Source organism: Arachis duranensis, chromosome 3 (genome assembly GCF_000817695.3).
Source record: "Arachis duranensis cultivar V14167 chromosome 3, aradu.V14167.gnm2.J7QH, whole genome shotgun sequence".
Taxonomy (NCBI): Eukaryota; Viridiplantae; Streptophyta; class Magnoliopsida; order Fabales; family Fabaceae; genus Arachis; species Arachis duranensis.
This window is the reverse complement of record NC_029774.3, coordinates 25,295,601-25,308,639: the sequence shown is the minus strand read 5'-3', so window position 1 is coordinate 25,308,639 and position 13,039 is coordinate 25,295,601. Positions and strand designations below refer to the sequence as shown.

The 13,039-nt window shown below is 37.3% G+C and overlaps 3 protein-coding genes across 3 annotated transcripts in view; all 3 read right to left on the bottom strand.

The window, feature by feature from the left end:
* Positions 1-3,128: 3,128 nt before the first annotated feature.
* Positions 3,129-4,873, bottom strand: LOC110279080 (uncharacterized). Its single transcript, XM_052258196.1, has 2 exons — positions 4,101-4,873; positions 3,129-4,012 (listed from the first exon to the last, which is right to left on the bottom strand). Exons 1-2 carry the CDS (start codon positions 4,827-4,829, stop codon positions 3,869-3,871), a joined length of 873 nt encoding a protein of 290 aa, XP_052114156.1. The 5' UTR covers positions 4,830-4,873; the 3' UTR covers positions 3,129-3,868.
* On the bottom strand, positions 3,192-3,629 carry LOC127745468 (uncharacterized). The gene has a single exon (XM_052258205.1). The coding sequence runs from the start codon at positions 3,627-3,629 to the stop codon at positions 3,192-3,194; it is 438 nt and encodes a 145-aa protein (XP_052114165.1).
* Positions 4,874-6,121: 1,248 nt separating the features above from the next.
* Positions 6,122-13,039, bottom strand: part of LOC107478006 (uncharacterized) — a gene marked incomplete in the record, with an annotated part of 9,117 nt that continues 2,199 nt past the window's right edge. The window contains 11 exon segments of the mRNA XM_016098106.3: positions 6,122-6,686; positions 8,785-8,986; positions 9,067-9,226; positions 9,315-9,442; positions 9,528-9,575; positions 10,420-10,491; positions 10,879-10,955; positions 11,090-11,237; positions 11,349-11,495; positions 11,602-11,693; positions 12,553-12,641. Of these exon segments, the coding sequence (XP_015953592.1) occupies positions 6,634-6,686; positions 8,785-8,986; positions 9,067-9,226; positions 9,315-9,442; positions 9,528-9,575; positions 10,420-10,491; positions 10,879-10,955; positions 11,090-11,237; positions 11,349-11,495; positions 11,602-11,693; positions 12,553-12,641 (1,216 nt within the window).

Below are 13,039 nucleotides of genomic sequence, written 5' to 3'. Positions count from 1 at the left end.
TGTAAATATATTATTAATATTTTCTAAGAATAAATAAATAATACTGTATAATAATAGTAATAAATTGTAATTGTTTTTTAATGGAAAGTAAATAATGTTTAATAATTGTTTATTATTTATTAATAATTTATGATTATTTTTTAAGATAATAATAATAATAATAATACATACTGTTTAGTTACTGGTTGTTATTATTATTATTATTATTATTATTATTATTATTATGCCTATTATATGAATAGTAGTTGTGTTTTATTACACCGATATTATTATTATTGTGTCTATAATATGAATAATAATTGTGTTTTGGTGTACCGGTAGTCATGATATAGTTATTGTTATTGATATAGTTATAGTTATAGTCATGATATAGTTATTGTTATTGATATAGTTATAGTTATAGTTATAGTTATAGTTATTGTTATTATTATTATTATTATTGAATACTGACTAACAGTTATCATTATTTTCTAGTAATAAATAATAAATAAATACTTATGATTTTTTAATAATTTATTATTGTTAATTTTTTTTGAATAAATTATTAATTGATATTATGTAGAATTTAATAATTATCATTTTTTTATTTGCAGGCTATCAGAAATTTATTGTCAAGAAAATTGGATCTGCCAGATACCTTTAACGAAGTAGCTGCAACGACATTGGCATCGACTGAGTTTCAACACGTTTTGCGAGTAGACGAAATGAGAGGTCATTCTGCACTACTGAGTGCTTTGGTGGAACGCTGGAGGCCGGAGACTCACACATTTTATCTTCCAGTCGGTGAAGTGACGGTGACGCTGGAAGATGTCAGCTATATTCTTGGTCTCCCGATTAATGGAGAGCCTGTTATGGGTAGAACAGACAGCAGTCACCAGTTCTTGGTGGAGAACTGCATTGTGTGTTTTGGTCGAGAGCCCGGTCTGCAAGATCACGTGTTGGGGAAGGTCAATATTGCTTGGGTCCGCCAGTGTAGAGACACCGAGCCATGTGATACTCAGGAGTCTCTTGAGCGGTATGTCCGGGCGGACATTTTATGCGTGCTCGGAACAGTTGTGTTTCCGGATAAGTCAACGGCTTCATTGAACTCGAAGTTTCTACCGCTACTTCGTGATTTCCACCGGATTTCAGCATACAGTTGGGGGGCAGCCAGTCTGGCACACCTATACAGATCGTTGTGTCGTGCATCACGATACAACTGCAAGGAGATGGATGGCCCACTGATACTGCTTTTTGTTTGGGTGTGGGAGCATATGTCGTGGCACCTATACCCCGCGATCAGCTCGGCGATGATGGTATTCCACTTGTCCGACGGTATTGACTTTTATCGTTATCGTTATTGTCATTATTATTATTATTAATTTGTTACTCCTACTAATATTGTTATTCTATTTTTTGTTAGGTGGAGTCATTGGCGCCGACATACTAGATATACACAGCGGCCTACGACATGGGAGTTGACAGTGTAAGTTGTAACCATTAATGTTCAATGTTTTTATTCAAAATAATAGTTTTTCTAATCGGCCTCTTGGTAACTAATGTGCAGTTTATATGGCGGCCATATATGGGAGTTGGGGTTCCGGATTTCCTCGCTGCCCAGATGGTTATGTGCTCCACCCAGTCGCTGTTAGTGTCATTTGAGTGCATAGAATGGCACCCGACAGACCGAGTTAGACGACAGTTCAGGATGCAACAGCTTCCACCAGGCCCGGCGTTCGACCTTGGTCGTGATCACTGCAAGCGCTTGACAGGGGCACAAAGCCATGACTAGGGAGAGATTTACAGTCAATGGGTTAACAGATGGAGATTTGACCGCTATAACACATTGCAGTTAGGCGAGGAGATTATTGACTTTCATCCTCTCCCAGTGTACTACGAGTGGTACACACAGAAATATGGAATTCACCTGCGTCTATCGGATAGAGTTGCAGGTGAAGAGGTCGGCGCTGATGAACCACAACAGCAACAGGAAGAACCAGCTGGCCCTCAGCAGCAAGTCCTGCCTCATGAGGAGCAGGAACATGTATTATTATTAATTACTAGTATTATGATTATTATTATCAATGTTTAGGGTTATAAATTGTTATCAGTAATTACTATTAATTGTATTTAATTAATAATTAGGTGCCGCCATATGAGCACCACTATCAGGTCCCGGCATATGAGCACCAGGTTCAGATGCCGACATATGCCCAGCAGTTTCAGGATCTGGCATATGCCCAGCAATTTCAGGATCCAGCGTATGCCCATCAGTTTTAGCATCCGGCATATGCCCAGCAGTATCAAGATCCGGCATATGCCCAGCAGTGGCCGGCATATCAGCAGCAGGCAGCATATATACCGGAACCACAGCCACCTCAGGCACCTGAGCCCTACATACCACAGCTGGTGATTCCAGCCGAGGGTCACTTTAGTCCGTTGGGTGGATCTGACACAATCAGCTTCTCTTAGGTCCTGCGAGATACAGATTTTCTATCCCCGCTGTCACCGCAGGAAGGGCCTGCTACATCTCAGCATTCTGGTGGTCGCCGAGCCACTTCAGGTCATGCCAGTGACTTCGACTTTGATGATCCGACCGGTGATGTAGATCCGTCCGGTCCTTCCGCACCACCACGCGGCCAATTGTTTGATTTGAATTAGTACCCAGAGCGGGACGAGGGAGACTTGGGATACGACTTGCAGCACTGGTATGATCTTGGTGGAGCGAGTGCTCCGAGGATGAGCGGCTCCGGTTTGTATGACACTGGTGGTGCGAGCATGACAGATTTTGGTGGTCCTGACGTTGGCAGTGGGGTTGATGCCGGTGTGTCGCAAGGTCATCCGTATAACATACGGACACAGACTGCGCCTCCGGACAAATACACCCCATCCTTGTATGCGAAGAAGGCACCGAGAAAGTAGTTTGTTCTAGTTGATATTGTATTTAGCATTGTATTCAGATTTGTATTCAGTGTCATATCTTATATTTAGATGATTGTGTTCAGTTTTATTATTATGACAGATTTAGCTTTGTTCCAGTGTAACTCTGTTTGGATCAAAAATGTTTGTTCTCTATCAAATTAAATATCGAGGTTAAAAACTTTATTTATTATAAATTGTTAACTAGGTTAAAGTACATGACGAGCTTACAAAAAAAGTAACATATAATTGTAAAGTAGGTCAAAACAAAGTTACATTGAAAAGCTTAACAACTAATGACCTCCAGCGGAGCTTGGACCTGCGCGCTGAGGACATCGACTGCGGCTATGTCCCTCGCGTCCACATGTAGTGCACCGACGAGGACCACGCATATCACGCGAATCCATCTCATTCAAGTAGCGGGTTGACTTCGGTCTTCTTTTCGTCGCGCGCCTCAATGTCCAGTTGGCGATCACCTTCGCTCCTTCGTATCTATCCCACGTGGAGGGGTCACCCATCAGAACGAACTCGCCTCTATACAGCTTGCAAATTTCAGAAATCGTGTACACATCGTGCACGTACACTTGCCAATCAAGACGTTGGTTGGCGCAACATGCAAACACGTGACGACATGGAAGTCGCTCGACCTGGAAATGGCCACAGTCGCAGTGTCGTTGCGCAAGGTTAACAGTGTAAATGGTACCATCTTGCATTTCGCAAACCTCAAACATCTCGTTGCGCCTATCGAACCGGTTGACCACAATGTTTCCTGCACGTCGGAAGCTTTCTTCAACTCTCTTCGTTGCAAATTCTGAATACGTGAATCCGTTGCGGCGACACTCATGAGCCTCGGTACTCTTCCGAGTGAACAACTCATTCAGCCGATAAAAAGTTGACTGGACAAGGGCAGTTACAGGAAGGTTGCGTGCACCCTTTAGGACAGAATTTATGCACTCTACCAAGTTTGTCGTCATATGTCCCCAATGATGACCACCATCGAATGCCAACACCCATCTCTCAACACCGATCTCATCGCACCATTGAGTATATGCCTCACCCCGCTCTTTAAGCCTTTGGTAGTTTTTGTTGTACTCCTGCTCCGTCCTAGAATAGCCTGTTGAACAAACCATTTAATCATAAGCAGATGCCACAAATTTACTATGAATAGAACCATAACAGCAATTTAAAATACCTGTATTCACCACAAGTTTATGCAAATATGGAGCCTTGAACCTCCTTAAGAAGTTGGACCCGATGTGCCTGATGTAATACATGTGCCACGCCCTTGGTGGTGACCATGCACCGTTACTGCGAGCTATTGCAGCGTCGATGGAGGTATGGCGGTCAGAAATAATACCCACACCATCAATGGTAACAACATATCTCCGCAAATTGGTTAGGAAAAATCCCCACACGTCTGCTGTCTCGCCCTCGACAATTGCAAATGCAATAGGCACAATGTTTTGATTCCCATCTTGTGCAACTGCTACCAGAAGTGCTCCTTTATATTTTCCGTATAGGTGCATGCCATTAACCTGCACCAGTAGCTTGCAGTGTTTGAATGCTACAATACACGGATAGAAGCTCCAAAAAACGCGGTGCAAAACTCTTACACCTTGAACCTCCTCACTCTCATGGTAAACGGGGAGCGTTTTAATTTGAACACGAGACCTTGGCATATTCACTGTCATTGCTTTCAACCATACTGGCAGAGTCTGGTAAGAAACTTCCCAATCACCAAAAATTTTTGCGACAGCTTTCTGCTTTGCCAACCAAACCTTGCGGTAGCTCACAATATAGTTGAACTTGCCTTGAACTTCTGCAATAACAGGCTTCACCTTTATTGAGGGGTCTGCTTTGACCAACGGCCTAATGGCATCTGCAATTGTGTCTGAGTCCAACTTGGCATGATCTTGTGAAATCGTGCCCATGATGCACGTGTGCTTGCCATTGTATCTCCTGATCTCCCAACAAGCTTTTTTCGAATCAAACTAGCTCGGATAAGCCAGTCGCACCCTGCACCATACCCCTTGCATTTTGCATAGAATGTCTGCGGCTCAGACTCATACACAGTGTAATCAACTCCTCTAGAGATAGTGTAGCTTTTGATTGCAGATATCACCGACTTTCACGAACCAAATTCCATTCCAACACTAAACTCGTCATCTTCCGTCGCAACGTTGCCTTCACCTACGACATGCGCACCGCCATCAGTCAGACAAGGCAAATAAAATAAGCACTATAGAAAACTTCAGTTAATAATTATGACATACCTGTATTCGCATACTCAGGAAATTCCGGAACATGCATGGCTTCAAGATTTAGAGTCCGCATAAAGGACGGAATACCAAACGAGTGTTGGCTTACAATCGCATTTGCTTCATCTTGCACCGCCGGATTACCTACCAAGTCTCCATCATCGTTTTCGTCATCGACTTCATAGTTAGCTTCGAATTCGTCTTCACTGTCATTATTATCTTCTTCCCAATCTATATCCCCGAGCTCATCAACATTAATCTCGTCGCCGACCATACTCATCCCTGACTGCTGTTCAAACTCAACGTACAACTCTATCATCGGCACGTGAGATCGGGTTTGTTGATAAATATACAACATCTGTTGCATTGTCAGTGATGGGTATTATTTGAAACTGTATTAACCCACCAAATACTTGCACAGGACTTCTGTATAAAAGATTGCTCACCCTTTTTAAAATGTGGCTTTGAATGTTATTGCAAAGACCATTTTGCAACTCGACAAAACCCATAGTACATGGAATGGCAAATGGCAACGGACATTCACAAACAAAAGTCACTCTTTCATGTATATTTGTTATAACCTCACCGTTATAATATACTCGCAAGTTTGCAACACCTTCCATAACTTCAGCCTTAACTAACTCTATTTTTTTTGACACAGTTATCTGCCAAAAAAATACCCCACTAAGGACTTTATGCAAGAAAGAACAAGAAAAGTGAAGATGAAGATGAACATCACCGGACTTCATATTTATAGGCAAACTTGTGAATTTTAATATTATTTTGTGTACAAAACACAACCTGTGTTTTGGGGCTTCCAAGAAAAAATTTCTGACAGTAACAAAACGCAACCTGCGTTAACAAAACGCAACCTGCGTTTTGTGGACTTCAAAAAAATTTTTTTTTCTAACTTAGTAAAACGCAACTTGTGTTTAGTATTAAACCGAAAAAAAAAACCCAAAACATAAGCTACGTTTGGTGTATTTTAAAATTCAAAAAAATAAACAAATACAAAACGTAAGTTACGTTTTGTCTCTGACCCATAGCAGTGCAATATTTTGCTATGCCTCCATTTCATGGTGTTACACCATGAGCTTCTCCATTTCTTAAAAAATGAGCCTTAACAAGTTTGTGAAAATAATGACTGGAACATTTCGATAATATAGTTATTTTACAACGAAAAGTTCAAATAAATATTCTAACCCTCCCATAAATAGACAAGCTGGCCTTGTAGTTTTGTACTTTGAACGGAGATTGAAAGAATGAGAATTTTTGAAAAACAACCAAAAGGAACGCAATAATCACATTCCATTGGTGTGTTACTTTCCAGTGGAAAAGCCAAACCAATGTTTTGATGAGAAAAGAGGTGCTAAGTTTCAGGCGTCCATTTTAGAAGCCAAAAAAGAAGAGTTGAGCCTACTTATAGGAGGATCGTGATCAATATTGATCAAACTGACCCAACGGTATGCAATAGCTTTCATCGCCTCCCTGGTAGGATATCTGAGAATGAGAAATCATTAAACGGTGGCCCTGTAACAAGAAAGAAACCAAAAAATAAGTGCCAAATTCCATGTGATTCGGAATCAGGGGAAGAAAAAGGGACAGTGATCCAGTTCATGCCAAAGTCAAACAGCAAATTCAGATTCATATAGTCAAGCCACAAGCAGGTATTGCACCAATGCACGGGCAAGTGTGCAGGAGAGTTGAGCAATGACAAAACAAGATACAATTCCCTTCGTACTCCAAATGTGAAAAACATGAAAGTAATGCTGATAAAAAGAAGATTAAATCACCTAAAGTACCAATGAAAGATTAAAAGTTGACAAAAATATTTCTAAGATAATTACCCAAATCAGTCCCTAAGGATTTTAAAAGCGGACATTTTAGTCCCCAAGAAAAATTAATACGAAAACATTCCCAAAGTTTTACTCCAGTAGACAAATTAGTCCTTAGTTCATTTTTTGGCAAAATAATTACCCAAATCAATTTCCAAAAATTTTAAAAGCAGACATTTTAGTCCCTAAGACAAATTAATACACAGATCAATCCCCAACTTTTTTTTCTGTCAGATATAATAGTTCCTCATCCATAAAAAAAAGTAAAATAAAATATAATTCTTATTATTATTAATTGTACAATAATACTGTACCATAATTTTTTGGACAAAAATAATGATAAATTTATTCATTAGAATCTTATGTATGTATTTATAATATAAAAAGAATTTTTGCATAAAAAATATAAAAAGTGTATATATATATTGTCACTCAATAATAATAATAATAATAATAATAATGTTGTTCAATAAAGTTATTAGAGATTATTCTACAAGAAACTCAAGGTTGAAACCATTTGATATTTTTGTATTTAATATAACTTAACTTGGTGTGATAACTAGAAATTAAGTATAATCAAAGTTATTCTTCTATTTTCACTTGAATCTCAACTTATTCACCAAATTATCAATTAACTCAAAAAGCTAACTGAATTCCTACTTCATAATTAGACTAATTTAACATACACATCCATGTGGCATATATATTATTTTTCTTTGATTTATAATGTGTGGAAAAACCATGTTTAACAAAAAAAAGTGTGTCAAATTTGTAACTTAATTCCATATGCATAATGTCAAATTGTCAACAAGAATCCGACAATTTCCTATTTTAAAAAATCTGTTTGTATTAAAAGAAAATATTTTAATTTGGATTTCAAAGTATCAGTATTCACCTTACTTGTTTCCAACGAAAAGAGTGTATTAATATACTAATGTTATCATCCACATGCACAAAGCTAAACTAATAATAATAAATGTTGACATATAGTAAAAGTAAATTGGATAGAAGGACTGCTAGAAAAAAAACGTTGGGGATTAATCTGTGTATTAAATTTCCTTAAAGGCTAGAATGTTCGTTTTTAAAATCCTTGGAGACTGATTTGGATAATTACTCCGTCGGAAAATAGACTAGGAACTGATTTGTCTGTCAGAGTAAAACTTTGGAAATTGATCTATGTATTAATTTTTTTTGAAGACTAAAATGTTCACTTTTAAAATTCTTGGAACTGATTTGGGTAATTACTCTATTTCTAAATGAAAAAAATAACAAAAATGCACTCAAGATTTAAAAATGAAACAAAAAAAAACAAATATTCGAGATATATTCTCGAAAAGGATTTTAGATATCAAATTTTGAATTTTTTTTTGCAAGCATTAATAATAATTAAAAAAACACATTTTTATCATTAAAATTATGTACTTTGCGTCAAGCGATTTGTTATGCGACTTTTTATTGGTGGCCTACATTTTTTTAAAACAAATGAAAAATAAAAATCAAAAGATAGAATTTTGCTTTAATTTTTTGCATAAATCTTCTAAATAGTAATCCAAATGTTTCAACAAAAATTCGAATCAAATTTGCAAACCGTTTGTCAAATACAAATATTGCTTGTTACTCAAAAAAAAAAATTTATATATATATTTTTTATTATTTTTTATCATGCTTTTAAACCCTTTGGAGAAAGTTTAGTCATTTTAATCGTTTATAGATAATTTTGTCAGCAACTAAACGTTTTTGATAGTTCACCTGAAAAGAATAACCAATTGATATGAACGGAAAGCATTTCTCACCTTCTTGTTCCCCTAGAATGTAAAAAGGAACGTGTGCAATCATCTTTGTTGCACCTTGATTCCAATTTATGCTGCCAACTTTGCCTGTTGGAGACCGTGAAGGCCCCAATATGGATGCGCATATAGCAGGATCATTCATCAGAGCCAGGAAATCGCATGCACGTCTCCACACCCTCACATCTGAAATTCGAGAACGGGCCACCTGGGATATAGACCCTTAATTAGAGGGCAGAAAATTGCTAATTCCTTCTTATGCTTTGCTTTATGAAACCACTGAAATACCTTGCCCAAGGATACACGTGCTCTTGGTGCTAATTCGCGATGGTGTGTAGCAAGCTTTGAAATGGCTGTTATAACAAAACATAGAAGCCTCGATTGTGATGACCGTCTGTAGTTATCCTTATCAGGACCAAGGGACACCTCCTGCGTCATGCCGAGACGACTTCCAGGTAAAGAAAGTAGATCACATCATCACACAAGTACCCAAGAAACATTGCACGTGAAGCAGCAAGTTTATCCTACATCCATACCTAGAGGAAAGGTTTTCATACAAAAGGAGCTCTAAACTCTCAAAAAGCTCACGAGCTTCGTCTTTGTGAGATTCACCACCTCCACCATGCTCTCCAATGGCCCAGCATAATTGCAATGCCAATTCTGTCTAAAGTAAATCCAATGAATTCTTAACCCTTAATTGTTTTGTTGCATCCCTCTCTGGGAAATAGTTAAAATATTTGCAGGCTAACCTTTTCTGGGCTGTCATAAGCTTCTCCAAGTCTGTCCATTATAGGTTTCTGGAATAAAATCACACAAGCATAAGCTTTGCAAAAAAGAAATGGTAAGTGCTCTAAAATCACAGAACTAAAGGAATATGTAACAGTATTTTAAATATAAAAATGCAATTATAAGAAAAAGCAATATGGGGCACAACCACACAAGGCACAGCCGAAAAAGGGGGAAAATTGTGTATGAGCAGCATATATTGGTGTCAAGTACACGTATAGATTATGTCAATATCAAACTTCTATGACACTTGGAATCTATCAATGTTCACATATTTTTTCTGACTCCAATGTGGCAGAACACGACACATATATGGTCGTTTAAATTTTGAAAAGGAAAAAGAAGTAGCACACAAATAATGAGTTTATTTTAAACTTCAAAACAATTTTTAACAGTAAAAGAAAATAAGGCAAGATTGAAGCTTATACTAAACCATAGAATTCAAGCCAATTAATCAAAGATGAGTGCAATTATCATATCTGAATGAGGTGGTGAACACTAAGCATTCATGGGCTTACTACAAATATGATACACAATAGGGCATAATAGCGTCGTTTGACCCATGTAGCAGATCCCACCTAATGGGATAAGGCGTTGATGTTGAAGCTTATACTTGTGATGTATGTCCATGCCCATTTGGACGTCTTTTAAGTTTGTCTCTTACCATATTTTTATCACGTCAGATTCTGTGTGTGTGCATGTGTATGTGTGTGTGCATGCACACATAATCTTCATGTTCACATAGCACAATCAGTGTATGCTATTGCAAGGAGATCTATGTAGAAACCCAATTAAGGGCTGAACTATATTTGGCGTAAAGAAAAAATAAAACATACTATATTGTGAGAAAGATACCTTTAGAAGAGCAATGAAGTTTGGAGAATGCTGAAAAGTAGAAAGCATAAACTCCAAAAGCCGGTTTCGGACCTGAAGGCACAGTAGAATAGAATATAATGTAATGTTAAAATTCAAAAAAATAAAAAATAAAACAGAAATTCTTATTGACATCGGGTAACCAAAAGTGGAACTGTCCTAAGTCACACAAGGGGGTTCCAATGCATTGTGTTAACTAAATTTAGATGTTCAAGTGAAGAGTCACAAAAACAGACATTTATGGAAATAAGAAATTAATGAGAACTGTGAGAATACAATTTTCTTTTAAGACCACAAGGTACTCCTACAGAAAGCTAAATAACAAATGGCTGGTCTGTGCTCTACAGAACTAGAAAAGCAGCTTCATGTATTGTCAGATGCCAGTTCTCAACAGATATTCTAACAGTGTGTCATAATCATAAGAGAAGAAATAGTCAGTACCTCATAAGAAAATACTTTATCTGGAAATAGGGTAGCAAATCTTGACATAAGAAGGGGAATCAATGCACAGATCAGAGCTGCAAATTTAAAAGAGGAAGAAAGCTGTAAAAGCAGCAAGATCATGAATATATTTCCCACAACAGAATTCATCGATCCCAGTGTAATGCACCAATACCAGGTTAAATGAACATTGAGATTGAATAAAACTTACAGTCGTTGACATCACGCAATGCTATAGAGAAGTAAACATCAAGAAGATGGGGTGCCATGCTAAGTACTGCTTTCAGCCTATCAGAGTAAGGACTATTAGCAGCAGCCTGCAATAGAGTTGCCATCACTGGAGATGACCAAGGACGTTCCTGGCATAAAATAGAATTACATTAGAAACATAAAAAGAAGCTTAATGCTAAAGAACCATCCTAAAATTATAATGCAAATATAATATTTAACAGATAGTAAGGTAACCATACAGCGATACCATCATTTTCATCCTTTAAAAGCTCGAGGAACAAAGGATCAGATACATCAATTGCACTGTTATCGTCAGATTCAAAATCTCCTCCACCATCTTCTATTGTTGAACCAGTGTAGGCTTCATCCATAAGGGCAAGTAGCATCTGCATTCAAAAAGTGCCAAATTCACCTAAATTTCAAATTTAGGGAAGAGTGACTCTACTTTTCTTTTCTTTTTGTTTTCCAAAATTTTATTTTATTGAAGATTACCTTAGGAGCAGTATTCTGCTGAATCGAAGCTATGCTATTTCCAATAAGTGGTCCTGAGCTTTTTTCCACCCTCTCCAATGCCACTACCAAAACTAGGGGGCAAAAAAGGCAAGAAAATGTAAGAGATCATGTAATTGTGCCGATGCATGGAAGTTAAGTGTTTCTTATGATAGCCTTTTTAAGTAGTAAAAGTATTTACCTGTTTCAATTTATGTATAGGATTCCATTTTTCTTATTATTAGTCTCTCTTTTATTATGCTAAGGTATTTACCCATTTAGATTTATGCATAGGATTCCATCTGATTCAAGGTACACAACTAACTAACACCCTTTGGTCCAACTCCAATATTTACTTTTTCAATAATTCCTTTACTTTAAACTCCCGAATTCTACAATAAAGGGTTAATTTAGGTTCTCACTAGTGTTTAGACAATCTAAGTGGAAAGGAGTTATGTTTCTCCATTAAGTAGCATGCGAAAACTGATGTTTCTACTTTCTTTAATTTGTTGTTACATGACCAAAACTTTATCTTCTTATTCCTTAATGCATAATTGTATTTTTTGCTATCCTATTTGTTTGGGCATCCTACATATAGTTATTTTGGTTTGCACCCTACAATCACTATCACTTGATCGTTGACACCTTATGCTGCCAATTTTTCTATACTCCCCTTGCAACTCATAAATTCACAATTATCCACGCAAAGCTTTCCACATGAATTCTTTATTGAAAAGGCATTTATCACGTCCATGACCCAATTCATTATTATAAAATTTCAACTGTACGTATGCCATGCTTGTTGCAAGCCTTTATATAGAGACTCGTATTTCATAAAGGAAGAGGATTATGTTAGGTACTCAACAGGTCATTAACATACAAGAGAAATAAGTTATAACATTTTTCTATGAAAAAGTAGAAGTAAACAATACATGAATGGTCATATGAACTTACTCGGCAAGTCTATTAAATATGGGAATAACGGAATAAATGATCCAGGTGACATCAATCCAGGGAAAGCTTTCAAAAATTGTTTCTCTAATCTGCAAAAGTGGGTGTAACAATTGTTTGTCAAAATCTCTATTAGGCACACTAACAGAATGCAACTACATACAAGTTACGTGAAATATCTATGTAATGTTTCTTTAGGCTTCTTTTCATTTTAGCAAATATTCCTGCAACATGTAAAAAAGGGGACTGACTGTAAGGGAACGGAAAATATTTTAGTAATTGAATAATCAAATAGAAGGGTAAGGCATCTAGCTTCTATGGAAGGGGAAATATCTAACTGGAATTTTTGTTAAAGCTATTCTTGAGTTGTGTTGAATCTATTGTTGTTACTGCTGTTCTTGCTGTTTTTGGTGGTGGTGAGGATGAGGGTGGGGTGAAGGGGAGAGAGGCGGAGATGAGATAATGATGGTGGGGGGGTGGGGGAGGGGGT